The 20,640-nt window shown below is 43.3% G+C and overlaps 1 protein-coding gene across 2 annotated transcripts in view; it reads right to left on the reverse strand.

The window, feature by feature from the left end:
* The window catches only part of cmip (c-Maf inducing protein), a 228,996-nt gene that overhangs the window by 88,330 nt on the left and 120,026 nt on the right, over positions 1-20,640 (reverse strand). For both annotated transcript variants that reach the window (XM_078210632.1, XM_078210631.1), the window contains exons 2-3: positions 19,873-19,998; positions 10,610-10,660 (exon numbers count right to left, since the gene is read on the reverse strand). In XM_078210632.1, the coding sequence (XP_078066758.1) occupies positions 10,610-10,660; positions 19,873-19,998 (177 nt within the window). The remainder of the gene's footprint in view (positions 1-10,609; positions 10,661-19,872; positions 19,999-20,640) is intronic.

Genomic DNA, 20,640 nt, shown 5'->3' on the forward strand with positions numbered 1-20,640 from the left:
CATACCCTCTAATTCTATCTTTTACTCTCATTACATTCCACACCCTCTCTTTTCCTTCTCCCCTATGCATTCTACGAATAGTATGCTTTGTACAGACTCCTGTATACCAATACATGTGACAATAATAAATCAAATCAAATCAATATATCCCAAGTCAAGATGGTAAATGCCATGGTAAACGCACTGGGTTACGGGGATAGGCTAGGCTGGATAAGATGCTCTTTCGGAGAGTCAGTGCAGACTCGATGGGCTGAATTGCCTCCTTCTGCGCTGTAGTGTTTCTATGGATTCTATGGTGACTTGGAGGGGAACCTGCAGGTGGTGGTGTTCCCATGCGTCTGTTGCCCTTGTCCTTCTAGGTGGTAGAGGTCACCGATTTGGGTAGTGCTGCCAAAGGATGCTTGACGGGTTACTGCAGTGCATCTTGTAAATGGCATACACTGCTGCTACTATGTGCCGACATAGGTGTTGAATGTCTGATCTAACACATGAGCACGGAACTATTCAAATCAAATAACAAGGCAAGAAGACTCACCAAACATGATGATCCTTTTATTACTCCTTTAGAGGTGATCTCATTTAATCCCCCATTGTTTAGAAGTTTAAAGAATTGCAAATGGGTAGGTTACAAGCAAATGTGTTGTAAGATCAATAAACTCTGAACTTCACTGTGTCTCTAATTGCTGTTTTGGCTAACCCTGTGAGTACATTTTTAAAATATAACTTTTCTTTGTGAGAAGATCACGTCTAAGTGCAAACAGGAAATATTTAAAGTCATAAGCAATTTATTGAAGCTTCTGGAAGGGAAAGGTTAGGCATGCACCTCTTTATATATTGACGCAGAACATTTCAATAAACATCATTTACAAAGGTTGCTTCGACTCAGCACAGGTAAAAAACGTTTTATTCATAAGAGTTACCACTCCAGAAGGAGGCCATTTGGCCCATCGAGTCTGCACTGACTCTTCGACAGAGCATCTTACCCAGGTCCTATCCTTGTAACCCCATGTATTTACCCCACTCATCCACCTAACCTGCAAATCTTTGGACTGTGGGAGGAAACCCATGCAGACACGGGGAGAATGTGCAAACTCCACACAGACAGTCACCCAAGGCTGAAATTGAACCCGGATCCCTGGCGCTGTGAGGCAGCAGTGGTAGCCACTACGAGATTAACAAAATATGTGAAGCTATTTTACATGATATAAAGTTGTGAGTACTTCACAACAGGTCAATGTAGCAGGAGCTTTATCCTGAATGTTATACTTGAACTGAAAGGCCGAACACTGATGTTAAGGGCAACAGGTGGGAAATGTTCATTATTTCTACTTTGTACTTATTGAGCCAGTGAACTTCACAAAGAATACTACAGTGCAGAAGAGGCCCTTCGGCCCATCGAGTCTGCACCGATGCATGAAAGGCTCTGACCTAATCCCACTTGTCAGCACTTGGCCCATAGCCTTGAATGTTATGGCATGCCAAGTAGTCATCCAGGTACTTCTTAAAGAATGTGAGGCATCCACCTCCAGCACCCTCCCAGGCAGTGAAACGTAAGCTCAGCATGTTAAATTCTGTTTTCTTTTTTAAAAAAAACAAGTTGTCTTTGAAGTATCTATAGCTTGGACTATATCTTTAAAGCATTTCAAGTATTTATATTGTGTAAGACCGGAAGCTTACTGGTGTAAAAAATACCAGCTTCAGGGTGCACAGTTCTAAGATTCATGGAATCATTTGCAGTTTTGTAAAACATAATTCAGAAAAGTCGCAACCGTACATTATCATATGGTTCGATGATGTCAAAGACACGGTTACAGAAAGTACTGAGTTTTAACAAAACGTTCCAAACACAGGTATATCTCATGAAGCAGATAATAGTCACATTCTGCGGCATTCCTATCTCTTTAACCTTGAATAGGATTGTGTGGACTGCATAAGCTTCTCAATGAAAGACTGGATTTTGTCAACTTTGCTCGAAAGCATTTTTGTCTTAGGTATTTTCAAATACACACATTTAAGAAAGTTTAGGTTCCACTGAAAGAAGCTCGGCAAACTGTCCTAATACAAAGCACAGCCCAGTACAGGAATCCTCGCTGGAGAAACCAAACCAAGGTGCAACCGTCAGAGCTTGCTTCAAATAATGGAAGCTCCACTTTGTTTCCTCCAGATAATGGAGAAACACCACAGTCGAGTTTGCCAAAGTGCAGCACAGGAACAGGCCCTTCGGCCCTCCAAGGTGCCCCAACTAAACTAAAAAGAAACTTCTCCCTTACTAGGTCCGTATCCCTTTATTCCCTCCCTATTCACGTACCCATCCAGATGCCTCTTAAATGTTGTTAATGTGCCTGCTTCCGCCACCTGGCAGCGCGTTCCAGGCACCCACCACTCTCTGCGTGAAAAGCTTTCCCTGGACATCTCTCTTAAACTTTCCCCCTCTTATCTTGAACCTGTGCTCCCTTGTAATTGACACATTCACCCTGGGAAAAAGCCTCTGACTATCCACCCTGTCTATGCCTCTCATAATTTTGTAGACCTCTATCAGGTCTTCCCTCAGCCTCCGTCTTTCCAGTGAAAAAACTCCTGATTTATTCAACCTCTCCTCATCGTCAACACCCTCGAGACCAGGCAACATCCTGGTGAACCTTCTTTGCATTCTCTCTACCGATTCTCTTTTTGACTTGTTTTGCATTCTACTTTTTATGTGAACCTTTGTCCTCATTAATATGAGGGATGTCAGTGCTGGGATGCATAACGCTGTCAAAATTAAGCACTCGCAAGATCAGGTATAGCCCAATAAGTTGCAAAGCAGAATACCATCTCCTCCAACAATATGTCGCAAGCTCAGAGAAATAGTTCCCTTCTCATTAGTGTGACAGTCTTCTGTTGTCTGCACCAGTATTCTTTGATAAAATTGGCAATTTAGTGCTGGGTTGGCAATAGCATTCCACTCTGCATCCACGCCCATGAGGAGCTACTTTGAGTTTGTTCAAAACTATTTCATGTGGGAATCCTAAAGTCAACAAGAGTAAGATTTACCTCTAGTCTCTGAGACAAAGGCATGAAATTCAAGCAATACTTCCCACTTTTCATTTGAACTGATTTGCTAACTGTGTGCCCACTGAATGGACAATGGAGCATTTCTGTTTTGCTGTGCTACCTACCTGTCCTTTCACATTATATTTTAATGATTTGAAAGCGGGAACTGAATGTATTATCTCCAAATTTTCAGATGATACAAAGTTGGGTGGGAAGGTGAGCTGTTAGGAGGATGCAGAGATACTTCAGCGTGATTTGGACAGGCTGAGTGTGTGGGCATGTGCATGGTAGATGTAGTATAATGTCGATAAATGTGAGGTTATCCACTTTGGTAGCAATAACAGGAAGACAGATTATTACTTGAATGGGTGTAGATTAAGAGAGGTGGATACTCAACGAGGCCTTGGAGTCATTGTGCATCAGTTGCTGGATAGGTACAGCAGGCAATAAAGAAGGCAAATGATATGTTGGCCTTCATAGCGAAACGATTTGAGTATAGGGATGGGGATATTTTGCTGCAATTGTATAGGGCGTTGGTGAGGCCACATCTGGAGTATTGTGCGCAGTTTTGATGTCCTTATCTGAGGAAGGATGTCCTTGCTATAGGGGGAGTACAGTGAAGGTTTACCAGGCTGATTCCTGGGATGGCAGGTTTGTCATACGAGGACAGATTAAGTCAATGAGGATTATCTTCACTGGGGTTTAGAAGAGTGAGAGGGATCTCACAGAAACTTATAAAATTCTAACAAGGTTAGACAGAGTAGATTCAGAAAGAATGTTCCCAATGGTGGGGGACTCCAGAACTAGGGGCCATAGTTTGAGGATAATGGGTAAGCCTTTTAGAAATGAAGTGAGGAGAAATTTCTTCACCCAGAGGGTGCTGAATGTGTGGAATTCGCTATCGCAGTATGTCATTGAAGCTAAAACGTTGTCTGATTTCAAGAAGAAATTAGATATAGCTCTTGGAGCTAAAGGGATCAAGGGGTATGGGGGGAAGGGGGGGAATCAGGATACTGAATTCGATGATCAGTCATGATCAAAACGAATGGCGGAGTAGGCTTGAAGGGCTGAATGGCCTACTCCTGCATCTAGTTTCTATATGTTTCTATGTTAAAGAAGGCTTGGATTCTGAGCATCTTTAGATGCAAAGATTGTGGCCTGGGCATCTGTCACAGTCTGTGCATTATCAATCTAAATAAGCCCTTTGGTCTCATCTAAATATACCAGACTTGATGAGAGATACTAAGATTGAAAGGGCAGTTTTTAGCTCCTCCAGTTTCCGCAGAGGCCTCTTCCTTTCCAGTCCCTTCTATTCATTTTGAAGAATAGCTGCCACTTTGGTGGTTGACATTGACTGCACGGGGTTATTTTGCTGTGACGTTCTACCCTTTCGGAAGGAGGAGACAATTTGACTCATTTCACACACAGTTTTACTCTGCTATTTAGTGACTACCCAAGTACATTCGCAACAAAGCTCAAGCTGTCAAAATGCTTGCCAGAAACCTCTTCCGATTCAGCAGTGCAAGATTTCAACTTTTAATTGAATTTTCTCCTGGGATGGTTCAAACAACCTTTCTGCTTCCCAACACTCATGTCTCATTCACAGAAAGTCTGGAAACATTTCTATCAGGTTTCATTGTAAAATAAACTGTGCTTAACATTTCCTTCTCTTCCAGTTAGAAATTGCACCATGCCTTTCAATGTATTTCTGCTTTCTGGTATTCTGTGTCATTCACTGCTGTGGTCTGGTTTACAGTCAGCCAAAGGTTCCTTGGCTTGCTGCAGTAAAGGTACAAAGCAGAAATCATTCTTCCTCCATTTCTCAGCCAAGCTACTAGCTACAGTTTCTTCTCTGGCATCTCAGCAGGCCTTCCATGAAGTAGCGTCACTTGTGTTGCAACAGAAGAATCTTTGAGCACTGTGCTAGCATGAATCATTTGGGGCAGCACGGTGGCACAGTGGTTATCACTGCTGCCTCCCGAGGTCAGGATCCCGGGTTCAATTCTGGCCTTGGGTGACTGTGTGGAGTCTGCACGTTCTCCCCGTGTCTGCGTGGGTTTCCTCCAGGTGCTCTGGTTTCTTCTCACACTCCAAAGATGTGCAGGTTAGGTTGATTGGCCATGGTAAATTGTCCCTTAGTGTCAGGGGGTTTCGCAGTGTAAATACATGGGGTTATGGGGATAGGGCCTGGGTGGGATTGTTGTTGGTGCAGACTCGATGGCCTGAATGACCTCCTTCTGCATTGTTGGGGTTTTATATTCACATTTTATAGGAAAACATCTTTACTTGTCACAGCAAGTTTGACAAAAACTGCCTTGCCCCAGTTTTCTCCCACCTGTTAGCTTCAACTCCTGATAAAGTTACATGCGTCTATACAATGACTAAACACTGCCGTACCTCATCCGAGTGGCCATCTTCTCAGGTAAGTATCTCCACTCAGAGAATGCCTGTAGACTACTCAAGGACAGAAAGCATCACGATTGAGCCTTACCCAGCACTTGGCTTCTGCTTAAGTACATTTTCCAGCACGGAGTAACTAAAATGTAGTAATCAGAACTTTGGCTTTGATGTATTCCTCAACCAGGGGCACTAATTCGCCCCAGATCATTCCAACTGAAGCCCAACTCACCTTGGAGACTTGGAAGACCAAGCACACAGATCAGAGATAGCTCTAATTCTACAGCCAACAATCCAGACTCATCTGGCTCTGCACTGGAAGTCCCATCTTTCAAGATGACCTATATATACTTTGTGAACATCTTTCTCTGCATGACTTTTTTTTTCTAAATTGTTCTTATTATGAACCAATACCCATTTAGCAAATGCATTGATCTTAGCAACACGGACAAGAAAATGTCCTATTAAAAAACAACTTAGCAATTAAATACTTCTGATTGGATTTCTGCCCTGATGCGGAGCTCATGGTTTTCAGAATGTTACAACTCCATTCACAAAGACTGCCCCTAATATTCCCTGGATACTCTACTGGTCTCTGACCATAACTCCTACTAGGCATTAGCAGAATCCTCAAGGGAATCAGTGTAAAGACTGGAACTGTCCAATTAGCAGTTCCCTGGGACTTTGTCAGTCTCCCATCAAAATTTGATGACCATAACATGTTTTCCTTAAAGAGCTTAGATAGGTTAAATAGGTTAGAGGGATTAGTGGGGTAAATATGTGGGATTACATGGATATGGCCTGGGTGGGATTTTTGTCGGTGCAGACTCAATGGGCCAAATGGCTTCCTTCTGCACTGTAGGGTTTCTATGATTCTATGAAAATCATGAATGTCTTTTAGTTACCTGGCATTTGGATATCAGAAATGTGTTGAAATACTGTCCAACTGTCTGGATAGTTGCAGTTGCTACATTAATTCTTAAGAGGCTCAGCATCATCCAGTGGAAAGCAGTCCATTTGATCAACTGCTCACCCACTTCTTTAATATCCACTCCCTCCAACCCCAGTGTACTGTAGCTGCAGTCTGTACCGTCTAAAGGGTCCCCTGTAGCAACTCAAAGTTATTTGCACTAAACTTGGATCGAACCTTAGTTGGACCACAATTAGAATATGGTGTGAAGTTTCTGTCGCCATATTGTAAAAATGATATGCAGATATGACAGGATGCAAAAAAGAACAAAAAAAGGAGTGTCTTTTAATCCATTTGTCCAGAATCAATTCAAATGCAGACGTCCAACTCCTCAAGTTACAGGTGAGGCTCTCCCTCTGTAGTTCTGATATACATCAAAGTAAGAAGGAAAAAAAGGATGGTACAATTTTATGTGCCAAGGAACATTCACAAATGCCTTTTAGCACTGGGTTTCTTTGATCTGTAGACTGAGAGTGGAAATTCCGTGTCAACTGTGTATCAAACGCAGAGTGTAGACATACCAAACAAAGAGGATAATAGATGTTTAATTTGCTTCTGAGGCACCTAGGATACACATTGCTCAGTATCTCTTGAGACAAGCCACGCCAGCAGGCTCAGGTGCAGTGCCCAAGCCTATTAATGAAATATATCGTGTACAAGGAGGTAATTTATGTGACACAAGGCTATAGTGTTTATTTATTTTTTGCTTTTAAAGGCGGACTGCTTTGATAGTCGTGGGAGCTGCCTTGGGCATATTTATTTGAATCTCCACCTGCTACGCCAACAGTTACAAGAGGAGTGCCGTGCACTTTGAAAGGCAATAGAGAGGGTGTCAAGAGATGGGGAACAGAAATACATGCCATTTCCAAAGAAGAATATTATAGTTCATAATAAACACAAAAATGAAGCGTTATCTTAATTAGGTCCAAAGATGTGCAGGTCATTGGTCATGGTAAAATTGTCCCTTAATGCCCCAAGCTATGTATGTTAGATGAATTAGCCATGGTAAGTGTGTGAGGTTATGGGGATAGGGTGGGAGAGAAGGCCTGGGTAAATTATTCTGTCAGAGAGTCGGTGCAGACTCTATGGGCTAAATGACCTCCTTCTGCACTGGAGGGATTCCATGACTACAATCTTAGTTAACTGAGGCTTTTCATATCATACTTCTGTAGTTACAATCATTGGTTGTTGTGCATTCTTTTCTCCAATGTGGATTTTTTGGTTCTATTGATTGTTAGGGAAACAACGGTCATTTTAAGGGATTTATATTTGTACTGATCAACATTAGAAATAGGGTAAAGTTTTAAGTGTGTTTAATTTAATGTTTCTGTGCCCAGAAGAGTAAAACTTACAGTTAGATTCATGCTGGACAAAGGTGTTTTGGATAAGTTTCAACAGTGATTCTAAGTTTTTAAAAGTTTATTTGTTCGTGTCACAGGTAGGCTTATATTAATGAAGTAACAAGCACATTTTTCGGACCGTGGGTACACAGGGAGAACGTGCAAACTCCACACAGATAGTGACCCAAGCTGAGAGTTGAACTTGGGTGCCTGGCGCTGTGAGGCAACAGTGCTAACCACTGTGCCACCCTCTATTGTCCTTAGAGAGAGTTACAGTGTGAAACATAAATAAAAGACATAAGCATGTGGCCATTGCTTAGCAACTGGAGGCCTTTGTAAGGTGGAAAAGTGTAATAATTTGGCATCATAAAAATATCAAAATACACATGGACTCAGAACTTGAGGCAGCTCGTTTCACAGATCCCTTGTGGTAAGACTAAACCCGTGAAAGCTACCGATTACATCACTCATGCATGCCCATACCCACGAAAACATCAGTATATTCATTCAATAGGAAAATGCTTACTGTAACGCGCTATAACAAAAAGCTTTTTAAGTTTTACTTTTAGCTGGATAGATATCAGTTGGACACTGGACACCTGGGAGTGAAAATCTCTCAACTCTGCAAGGAGAAGCAGGTCGGGATAAGGGAGTTGCAAGTATGCAAGCTTCCTAAGGAAGAAGTTACAGTCCAGATACCAAGGAATTGGGACAGAAAGGATGTCTTAAGATACTGAAGGTAAGAGAACAGAGACCAAGGTATTGTTCAGAAGAATTCAAGGAAGTGTAAACAAAGTGCTCTGTGTTAAAGAGACAATTGCAGTAACCAGATTTAAAGTGGGAAAGCAGATTTCAGATGGAAATCAAAGGTCTGATGCCATTTTAATCATCTTGGAATTAAGAGTTATAGCAATTATGAACAGTTGGTACAGCAGTCAAGACAAAGAAATCCTGAAAGGGTTAGTGTAAAACCTGGATACTGGATTCGCTGTTAAAAATGGAGCGGATACTTTGTTTAAAAGTGTCATTTGGAAAACGTGCGATTGGATTTCAGAATGCAAACCATTAATAGAAAGCATGATTGTGAATGCCGATTTTAAAGCGTGTTTTTATGGGAGTGGAGTTAGGAAACTCTCACATGACAATCATCTGGGGGGATTCTGAGGCGAAATCCACAGACATTCACGGCACGGTGGCGCAGCGATTAGCACTGCTGCCTTACAGCACCAGGGACCCAGGTTCAATTCCCGCCTCAGGTGATTGTGTGGAGTTTGCACATTCTCCCCGTGTCTGCGTGGGTTTGCTCTGGGTTTCCTTCCACAGTCCAAAGATGTACAGGTTAGGTGGATTGGCCATGCTAAATTGCCCCTTAGTGTCCCAAGATGTGTTGATTAGGGGGTATATACGTGGGGTTACGGGGATACTGCCTGGGTAAGATGCTCTGTTGGAGAGTCGGTGCAGACTCGATAGGCTGAATGGCCTCCTTCTGTACTGTAGCGATTCTATGATTCTCTTGAGATTCACAGCAGAGAGTGTATTTAACCATAGCCACCTTGTGTGTTTGAAGGGATGTTGTGTTATTGAGACCATTGTTGCTTAAAATATACTTTGTAATCCATGTTAATCTTAAAATCTGTGTGTATCTATTAAACTAAAAGGGAGTAAAGGAGTATTGCATCATAATCCAATCTTTTCATGTGTAATAAATGTTTTTTTCTTGTTCTTACAACTAATTAGTGGTTCTGCGATTCTGTTCCTCCACATTTTATTTAGAATTTAATAGAAGTTATGTGAGCCTGGGTTCCATTCTGAAATCTTCCCACCCAGTTGTAACATCATACCACGTGTATGACTTGTCTCTTGTACCTGGGTTACAAAACCCATATAAACATTAGGGACATCATTATATGTCACCTTAATGCAAATGGAAAATAAATGGATGAGGATATTTTTAAGTTTATTTATTAGTGTCACAAGTAGACTTACATTAACACTGCAATGAAGTCACTGTGAAAATCCCCCAGTCGCCACACTCCGACGCCTGTTCGGGTACAATGAGGGAGAATTTTTTAACATAGCCAATGCACCTACGCAGCACACCTTTCGGACTGTAGGAGGAAACTGGAGCTCCCAGAGGAAACCCACGCAGACAGGAGGAAAACGTGCAGACTCGGCACAGACAGTGACCCAAGCGGGAATTGAACCTGGGTCCCTGACGCTGTGAGGCAACAGTGCTAACCACTGTGCCACAATAACAATAACACGATAACAATTTAATACTTACTCGAGAGGTATACATCTAGTTCCAAAGTAAAATCAATGCCCCTCACATTTATACATCCTTGGCTGCTTGTCCTTACTTTGTCCTCTGCTTTCCCTTGCCTCCCAAGTGCAATCCCATCAATGACCACTATAAAATAATAACTGATGGTCTGTCAAAGCAGGGAAGTCTGATTTTGTGCAAACTTACATCAAAACATTCTGCTTTTCATTTGCCATTCTTCGCCTTGTCCAAGATGCAGCCAAGTTATCTGCTTCAGCCACACAACTAAAACTGCACTCTGTAACCAGTCACCATTGCAATGGTTTCTGGACAGTACACCATCCAATATCACCTCTTTGTTCGCGAGTTGTCATCTGACAACGAATAGCTTACCATGCATGGATTCAACGGTTTAAATCTGTTTCTGTCTGCGCATTGCATCAGAATTTCAAAATGCCTGCCCTCAAAGCTTTCATTTTTCTCGATCATTATTATGGACTGCTCACAAATTCATATTCAACTGCTCTGTTCCACTCTGCTCCGCAAAGTGAATTGGTACACAAACACAGCTATCAGTAATTCTCAGACACTTGTCCATCTGCTTACCTTCCATTGCAGCGAATGAAACCACTGATCTCGCAGGTAACTGTTAGCTGCCTGAAAAGAAGTTGACAAGATGTTAATCACACAGGAAAATTAAACATAACATAAACACCTAATTACACAGATCATTAAAGTTTGGGTGATTGTACTGCACTGGACCATTACACAACAAAAGTGCGTCAAATCAGTCTGCTTCTGTAACGTACATAAGAGACAATTAAATAAGTACATTTTAAATTATCTTAGGAATCAAAGCTTTAGTACGGACAGTGTGTACTCTGGATTCACTGCCTAGAACATAACAGATTTGCCGTCATTAACAACTTGGGGTCAAATACATTGAGGGGAAAACCACACACTGAGAAAAAATATCTCTGGGGATTCACTGAACTTATGACTGGGAAAATCTCTGCGGAATTTCAGAGCTCATGCTAATTGGGAACTCAAGATCTTAAAGATTCTTGATTCCATGGTCAGACCTGTGATACATCAGCAAAGAAGGGCTTAAGCTTTCTAAAAACTGAAAGGCATGTGCTAAAATTCACTACAGAGAAAATAACTGGTCAAAGGTCAGGCTTTTCCAAAGAGAGACCTTCAAATTCTTCACATTCTGGGGAAGTAACTTCTTTTAAAAATCAGGTCCTTAAAAGTGACCTTGTTTGGTATTGATATTATTGGTTGGTAATAGTTGGTTCAAAGGGGTGGAGATATCGGGAGTAATTTTAATGCCTCTAACCCCCTCCCCACAAAACAGGGCAGGTGAGGAAGTGTTCAAAATATAAAAATTGGGAAACTCCAAACACAAAGCACCTCCAACATGTCCACTTTTGATGCAAGGTTATTGGGCAGTGGGTGAGTAACCTGCTCTTCAGAGGTGGGTCCTGATTTTAAATAGTTAAATGCCTCGCATTTTAACTCTTGTTTTAAAATTAATGCTGGCTGCTTTGTTGCCGAAGTCTTGAAAGGCCTCACAGCTGAAGGGACTTGAAGCAGTTGGAAGCAACAGGCAATGTGTCTTTCCAGTACTGCTTGTTGACCAGAAGGAACAGGAGTGCCTTCCCCCATCTCAGATCTAAGGTGGTGAAGAAGGCATTCAGTATACTTGGTTTAATTGGTCAGAACATTGAATACAGGAGTTGGGACGTCTTGAAGTTGTACAAGACATTGGCAAGGCCACACTTGGAATACTGTGTGCAATTCTGGTCACCCTATTATAGAAATGATATTATTAAACTAGAAAGAGTACAGAAAAGATTTACTCGGATGCTACCGGACTTGATGGTCTGAGTTAAAAGGAGAGGCTGGATAGACTGGGACTTTTTTTCCTGGAGCGAAGGAGGCTTAAGGGTGATCTTATGGAGGTCTATAAAATAATGAGGGGCATAGACCAGCTAGATAGTCAACATCTTTTCCCAAAGGTAGGGGAGTTTAAAACCAGAGGGCATAGGTTTAAGATGAAAGAGGAGAGATACAAAAGGGTCCAGGAGGGCAATTTTTTCACTCAAAGGATGGTGAGTGTCTGGAACAAGAGGCAGTCGTAGAGGCTGGTACAATTTTGTCTTTTAAAAAGCATTTGGATAATTAAATGGGTATAGAGGGATATGGGCCAAACGTGGGCAATTGAGAATAGCTTAGTGGCAAAAACTGGGCGGCATGGACAAGTTGGGCTGAAGGGCCTGTTTCCATGCTGTAAACCTCTATGACTGTATGACTCTAAGTTCCTGTTGTCGTGGTGGTATTTACATTTTCAGTTCCTGCAGAATTGTCGACTCCTTGCTCTAACTGAAAGAATTGGCGATGAAATGAAATAGCTCCAACCTTTGTGCGGTCACAGAAGCAACATAGAAATGGGAATGAGCCCAGGCTTTGACGTTAATCCATTAATGACAAGGTAAATACTGCAAGCCCTTGCAAGCTCTGGCCTCTCTGTAAAATATTGGCAGTGGTTCTGGTTGCTATCTCCTATTACACTGAACATAATTTCTGTTCTTTTTGATTAAAAAACATTTGAAACGCAAAACTCATGACAAAAAAAAAATTAACTGTGTTAGGAAGCATATGCACACACTTAGATTTTTTTCAAAGGTCTAGTCATACTGAATTGTCTATTATGCACAGTTTGATCTTATTTTTGCAACTCAGTCCATTAGCAACTTTGCTAATTATTATCTATTTGTGAATGAACTAAAAATATTTTAACATCAAAGTTTCATTTTTCAATGAATTTCTGTTCACATATTACTTAACATAAGGCCCAAAGTTTTCTGGCAATTCACGCCAGTGGGATTCTCTGGTTCCACTACAGTGAACGGAGATTTGGCTGAGCGCCAAATTCTCCGCCTTCGCTTGCAGCGGCGGTGGGGTGTGAACGGCTGGAAAGTTCTGGTCAGGGAATAGGAACAGGAGTGGGCCATTTGGCCCTTTAAGCCCGCTCCTTCATTCAATATGCTCATGACTGATCTTCTACCTGAATTCCACTTTTTCCACACTGTCCCCAGATCTGTTAATTTGCATCGTATCGAAGTATCTATCGATAATATCACAAATTATTTAGTGTATTAATTTTACTGCTCACTTAAGAAAAATTAAATGTTTGTTATTTGCCCTCTGCTCTCCTGTTCATGCCATTTCTCAAGACAATGGCAAACCCAATCATGGCCACCGGTTGTCTTTGAGAGTCACCCACCAGATAGTTACTGACTCCTCCAGATGGCACTTGCTAATTGGGCGCCAAACCTACCTCTAACCCAATTAGAATCGTAGAATCCATACAGTGCAGAAAAAGGCTATTTGGCCCATTGAGTCTGCACCGACAACAATCCCCCCAAGCCCTATCCCCGTAGCCCCACATATTTACCCCGCTAATCCCTCTAACTTACACATCCCCAGGACACTAAGGGGAAATTTAGCATGACCAATCAACCTAACCCGCATATCTTTGGACTGTGGGAGGAAATAGGAGCACACGGAGGAAATCCCACGCAGAGAACGTGCAAACTCCACACAGTGACCCAAGCCGGGAATCGAATCCAGGTCCCTGGAGCTGTGAGGCAGCAGTGCCAACCACTGTGCCACCGTGCCAATGCCTATCAAAATAAAGTTGCATCAGTGATGCTGGCATGGTGCAAGGGGTGACGGAATGATTCGGGTATCGCATCCCCCTCTCCCGATTTAAAATTCAGCCAGAAATGACCAGAAGTAGATTGGTAATCGCGCCCAAAGTGCTGCCCATCTGCATTTGAAGTTGGCAAATAGGTGGTAAATTGTGGGATTACATTGCCTCTAGCTCTTCCCTTTTACCCGTAGGTAAAAGCTTCCCCCAGACTGGACAGATGAGATTGGGGGTTTAACATATGGAAGGTTCTTTTAGACAAGCACATGTCCTGTATTTTCGAACACAAGGTGGGCCATATGGTAGCATTGCTCCAATATATCACCGCAGAAGAAGTTGCATTCGCCACGATGCTGCATCTGGTAACCAATGCCAGACACCCTCACACACAAAAAAATCATTTCTGGAAATACTCAAACCTAATCTAAATTTATTTGACAATGTTAAAATAGAGAAGTTTCTGTGGCTGCAGCCAATCCTGATGCAACTATCCTTCATATCTGGGAAAAGAGCCAATAGCCATTTATTTCATTTCTCTCTTAAATAGCACACAGGCAAACATTCCAGATTTCCTAAGGGAAGGATCAACAATTATAATGGTAACTGATGCTGATTGTGGGGGGGGGGGGGGGGGGGGAAAGAGAACAGACAGAGAAGAGCTGCAGTAAGCATTTTTTTCTTGAAAAAGTTTTATGGCCATTTTAGGAAGTAATTTCAAATGATGACAGCTTTTGAAAAAATATTTAATAGCGACTAAACACTGGAAATGAAATATCTCACCAGTTAGTGTAATACTTCCAAAATTATTACCTTCTAAATGATTTAAAAATTTAAGATTTAAGCGGGGCCAGATTAGCACGATCTGTCTGGCCCCGAGCGGGACACCCAGCGCCCGGATTTCCAGCGCCATCATCTCCGTGCTGGAAATAGGTGTGGAGATGCATTACAAATGCAGGGTGACATTTCAATGTATTTTAAGTATAATTGGCGGGCCCAGGACTGAAATCTCTGAGCCCGCTAGCATCTCCCAGTGTCCCCCCTGCCAGGGGTGGTCCCCACTTGCGGGGAACTGGTAGCCCGACCCTGTTGGAGTGAAGGGGGTGCAATCGGGTTGCCTCCTCTCCCCCAAAGGGTTGGGTGCCAGGGGAGTGCCCCATGGGCACTGGCACCTTGGCAGTGCCAGCCTGGGCCCCAGCACTGTGCAAGGGGAAAAGTGATAGTGCCAAGGCAGTGGGGCTCGAGGGGGTGGGGCCTTTTGCGATTGGGGCGTCCTGCTGTCACTCTGCAGTCCGGATCGGTGGGAGAGGGAGGCCAGCGATCGGAGCTACGGGGAGGGGGGGGGGTCGGCACTGCGGGGAGAGGTGTGGGGATTGGGGAGATCAGGGCTGCCAGTGGGGGAGGGCAAGGCCCGAGCATGCTTGGGGGGGTCGACCGGCCTTGTGGGTAGGGGTGGGTGGGCAGGGTGGGGGTGAAAGGCTGGCGGTACGAGGGTCACGGGGCTAGCCAGCAATTGGGCCACTACACTTGCGCTGATTTCGGTGCTGACAGATTGGCACATGCGCTGCCGGCCTCCAGGGTGGGAATAGGCCCGGCCCACTGATTTTGTACATGATTTACGCTCGTGCTTTCTGCTGTGCACAGAGTGTGGGGGATTCTTCTCTGAACTCCCACTGAAAAAACCGGCACGATTTACTCCAGTTTACACGCGAATTTGACACAGAAATCTTAGGGGAGAATTGCCCCCAACATTTCTTTAAAAAGTGACTGAATGCACCTTGTACAGCAATGTATTCACATCAAATGGGTTTGAAAGAGTACGTTTTTTTGGATGAAAAATATTTACACTATCAAAAAAGAGCTCAGCTCAGCGTTAATAAGTTTGGGTCCAGCATGTGATAAAGGCCATCTAAGTTTACGAGTTTTAAAATGGAGGATTAACAATGTTTAACATTCCAACCAGTGACTGGCTGGTCTGCAATTGGCAACGTATAACAATGGCATCATTAGCATTAATAAACACCGGGGCTTTTAGCAAATGATGTCTGTTGGCAAAGAACCTTATAAATGACTATTGTGACAATATTTTTGCTTTGGAGCTCCGTGCTGTAAAAGTGTACTGTTGAGTGTAATCAATTAAGTTAACAGCTAGCCCTTCAAAAATAATAAGCACCAAATGTTGGTTCCATTCCATCCCAGTCCTGGGGTTTATTACTTTGTGAATCACAATTTGACTTTTTAACTATTGTTTTCATTGGAGCGTCAGAGAAGGGGGGACCTGATAGAGGTTTACAAGATTATAACAGGCTTGGATAGAGTGGATAGTCAGAGTCTTTTTCCCAGGGTTGAAGGGTCAATTATTCGAGGGCATAGTTGAAAGTGAGAGGGGAAAGTTTAAAAGGGATGTAAGGGGCAAGTTTTTCACACAGATGGTGGTGAATGCCTGGAACGTGCTGCCGGGGGAAGTGGTGGAAGCTGATTCTATAGCAATGTCCAAGAGGCATCCGGATAGATACATGAATAGGCAGGGAATAGAGGAATATGGACCACGTGGAGGCAAGAAAATATTAGGGAGGCATCGATGTTGGCACAGACTTGGTGGGCCGAAGGGCCTGTTCCTGTGCTGTACTGTTCTTTGTTCTTTGACTTGAACTACCTTCATGGTTTGCCACAAAGCAATTTCGAAAAGCCACATGACAGCCATCCTCAAACAGTATTTCTACTGGGATAATGAAGCATTGATGTTATCACACAAGTACACAGGTCAACAGTTAATGATGTCCCTGCGCTCTCTGTGGGGGTGGCATGGTGGTTCACACCATTGGCCCACAGTGCCAGAAATCCAGCCTTGGGTGACTGTCTGTGTATGGAGTTTGCACGTTCTCCCCGTGTCTACATGGGTTTCCTCCGGGTGCTCCGGTTTCCTCCCACACTCCAAAGATGTGCGGGTTAGGTGGGTAGGCCATGGTAAATTGTCCCTTAGCACCCCAAGATGTGTAAATTAGGGGGATTAGCAGGTTAAATTTGTGGGGTTACAGGGATAGGGCCTGGGTGGGATGGTCTGTCGGAGAGTCAGTGCAGACTCGATAAGCCAAATGGCCTCCTTCTGCACTGTAGAGATTCTAAGATTGTATCAGGATCGCAACTGATCCTGATTGAATCCTGATTGAATTCACTGAAGAGTTGGATTTGTTGAGATACTTGCTGGGTGAAATGTATCAAGAAATCCAAATGCTGTATTCAGAATAAATTTATTTGATTAAAATACGTCTAGATTACTAAGTCTGATCAGAACATAGAAGCAGAGAGAGGCACACTATGTGATTGCAATGGCAGAGAAACTAACACCGTTAAACAAGGAAATCCATAAGTTGCTCCTCCACACTGAACTGAGGAGAATCTCCTGAAAATCACTGCTAAAAGGAGCAGAAAAGTTTATGCCTTATCAAGTTGAGCTGTAATGGGATTTTTAATGATGTTCTAAGTCAGTCTGTTTGTGATTTATATAAACGATCTGGAAGAAGGTGTAACTGGGATGATCAGTAAGTTTGCGGACGACACGAAAATGGCTGGACTTGCAGATAGTGAGGAACATTGTCAGAGGATACAGAAGGATGTAGATAGGCTGGAAATTTGGGCAAAGAAAGAGCAGATGGAGTTCAATCCAAGTAAATGCAAAGTGATGCGTTTTGGTAGAACTAACGCAGGGGGGAGCTATACGATAAATGGCAGAACCATAAAGGGTGTAGATACGCAGAGGGACCTGGGTGTGAAAGTCCACAGATCCTTGAAGGTGATGTCACAGGTGGAGAAGGTAGTGAATAAGGCATATAGCATGCTTGCCTTTATAGGATGGGGCATAGAGTATAAAAGTTGGGGTCTGATGTTGCAGTTGTATAGAACGTTGGTTCGGCCGCATTTGGAATACTGCGCCCAGTTCTGGTCGCCACACTACCAGCAGGACATGGAGGCTTTAGAGAGAGTGCAGAGGAGTTTTACCAGGATTTTGCCTGGTATGGAAGGGCTTAGTTATGAGGAGAGATTGGGTAAACTGGGGTTGTTCTCACTGGAAAGACGGAGGATGAGGGGTGACCTAATAGAGGTGTATAAAATTATGAAAGGCATAGATAGGGTGAACGGTGGGAAGCTTTTTCCCAGATCGGTGGTGACGTTCACGAGGGGTCAAAGGTTCAAGGTGAGGGGGGGGGAGGTTTAACACGGATATCAGAAGGATGTATTTTACACAGAGGGTGGTGGGGACCTGGAATGCGCTGCCGGGCAAGGTGGTGGAGGCAGACACACTGGAAACGTTTTAGACTTATCTAGATAGCCACATGAACGGAGTGGGAATGGAGGGATACAAAAGAATGGTCTAGTTTGGACCAGGGAGCGGTGTGGGCTTGGAGGGCCGAAGGGCCTGTTCCTGTGCTGTATTGTTCTTTGTTTTTAATATGTGGGCGGCACAGTGGTTAGCACGGCTGCCTCACAGCACCAGGGACCCGGGTTCAATTCCCAGCTTGGGTCGCTGTCTGTGCGGCGTCTGCACGTTCTTCCCATGTCTGCATGGGTTTCCTCCAAGTGCTCCAGTTTCCTCCCACAATCCAAAAGACGTACTCAATAGATGCAGTAGCCATGCTAAATTCTCCCTCAGTGTACCTGAACAGGCGCCAGAGTGTGGCGACTGGGGGATTTTCACGATAACTTCATTGCAATGTTAATATAAGCCTACTTGTGACACTAGTAAATAAACTTTAAACAAATGCTTAAATGCCGCTCTGGCCCTGGAAAACTAATTTTATATTTGTGTAATGCCAACTTTTTCAATCATGATAAATATTTTATTGTTTTCTTTATTTTTTGAAGTTTATGATGCTTCAGCTTCTAATGTGTATGTCCCAATCTATATTTCACTTCCCATAAAATTTATAAAAGATTAAAGAGAAGTTGTGCATTTTATTTCCTGATTTGCTGGCGGTGACAATTCTTCAGTGTGATTGGCTGATTACCCTGCATGATGACATCATTGTTGCTGGGTGCCTGGAGATCCCTTTGATTTAGCACTAGATTCAAATTAATGTTGGGAAAAGTGAATTCCATTCCACACTAGATCTTTGTAGGCAGCTTTCTCCGAGGTCAGCAGCAGATGTCACATCACCAGTGGCCGCAAAACCCACACCCAATTGTTAGGAGAGGTAAGTGGCAATTATTAGTTTTAGCTAAAAACTTTCCCCCTGCAAAACCTTCACACATTTGTGGTCACCTTCCCCATGTAATCTCCCACTGCTTTTCCACCTACGACACTCATCAATTTTTACAGATGCACCATAGAAAGCACCCTTTACGAATCTATCACAGCTTGGTACGGCTCCTGCTCTGACCAAGACCACAAGAAAGTACAAAAAGTTGTGAACGTAGCCCAGTCCAGCAAGCAAACCAGCCTTCCATCCAATGACTCCGTCTACACTTCCCGCTGCCTCGGAAAAGTAGCCAGCATAATCAAGGACCCCATGCAACCTGGACATACTCTCTTCCACCTTTTTCCATTAGAAAAAAGATACAAAAGTCTGCAAACACATACCAACTGACCACCTTCTTCCCTGCTTCCATCTGACTTTTGAATGGACCCACCTTATATTAAGCTGATCTTTCTCTACACCCTAGCAATGTAGCACTATAGTCTGCACCCTATCCTTTCCTTCTCCCCTATGCACTCTATGAATGGTATGTTTTGTCTGTATTGCACGCAAGAAACAATACTTTTCATTGTATACTAATAAATGTAACAATAATAAATCAAATCATAATTCTAAAAACACTTACCAACTGACTGAAGAACAGCTTCTTCCCTGCTGCCATCAGACTTTTGAATGGTCCTATCACATATTAAGCTGATCTTTCTCGACACCCTAGCTATAATGGTAACACTATATTCTGCACCCTATCCATTCCTTCTCCCCTATGCACTCTGCAAACAGTAGTATGCTTTGTCTGTATAGCGCGCAAGCAACAATACTGTTCACTGTATCCCAATACATGTGACAATAATAAATCAATTCAATTCAATTCAACCCTTTCTCCCAAAACAAGGTAACTGCAAATAGCTCACAGTGAGATGCTTGTGTTTTGAGTTTCTCCAAGGCAGCACATGAAAGCTTACCTGAAGTAGAACTGTGCCTCCCGGGATGGTGAGCTGTAAACAGTATTTAGGTGCATTCTCCCATGACAACAGCTGAACGTCCTCAATAGCACTGTATGAGATGGCATTCTCCATGTAGCCAGCAGGCTGCAAAGAAAGCAAAAAGTATTCTGCATTAAATCACCTGTTTAAATGGCAACTAAGTGAACAAATCAGTTATTGTGCACTTTTCTTGTGAGTGCTTGGTGACATCGTTGGGAGGTAACGATGTTCATCCAGTAAGAATATTAATTCTGCCGATCTATTTAAAACAGCATTCTAGGCTATTCAGTGGTAAGATTTGGTGGCTAGCCCAGTGATTTATGATTCTGATTTTCCCAGTCACAAATGGAACTCTCTCAGCTGAAGTCATAGAATCATAGAAACCCCACAGTGCAGAAAGAGGCCATCTGGCCTATCGAGTCTGCACCGACCGCAATCCCACCCAGGCCTACCCCCATATCCCGACACATTTACCCGCTAATCCCTCTAACCTACACATCTCAGGACACTAAGGGGCAATTTTAGCATGGCCAATCAACCTAACCTACACATCTCAGGACACTAAGGGGCAATTTTAGCATGGCCAATCAACCTAACCTGCACATCTTTGGACTGTAGGAGGAAACTGGAGCACCCGGAGGAAACCCACGCAGACACGAGGAGAATGTGCAAACTCCACACGGACAGTGACCCAAGCCGGGAATCGAACCCAGGTCCCTGGAGCTGTGAAGCAGCAGTGTTAACCAC

Source organism: Mustelus asterias, chromosome 4 (assembly GCF_964213995.1).
Source record: "Mustelus asterias chromosome 4, sMusAst1.hap1.1, whole genome shotgun sequence".
Lineage (NCBI taxonomy): Eukaryota > Metazoa > Chordata > Chondrichthyes > Carcharhiniformes > Triakidae > Mustelus > Mustelus asterias.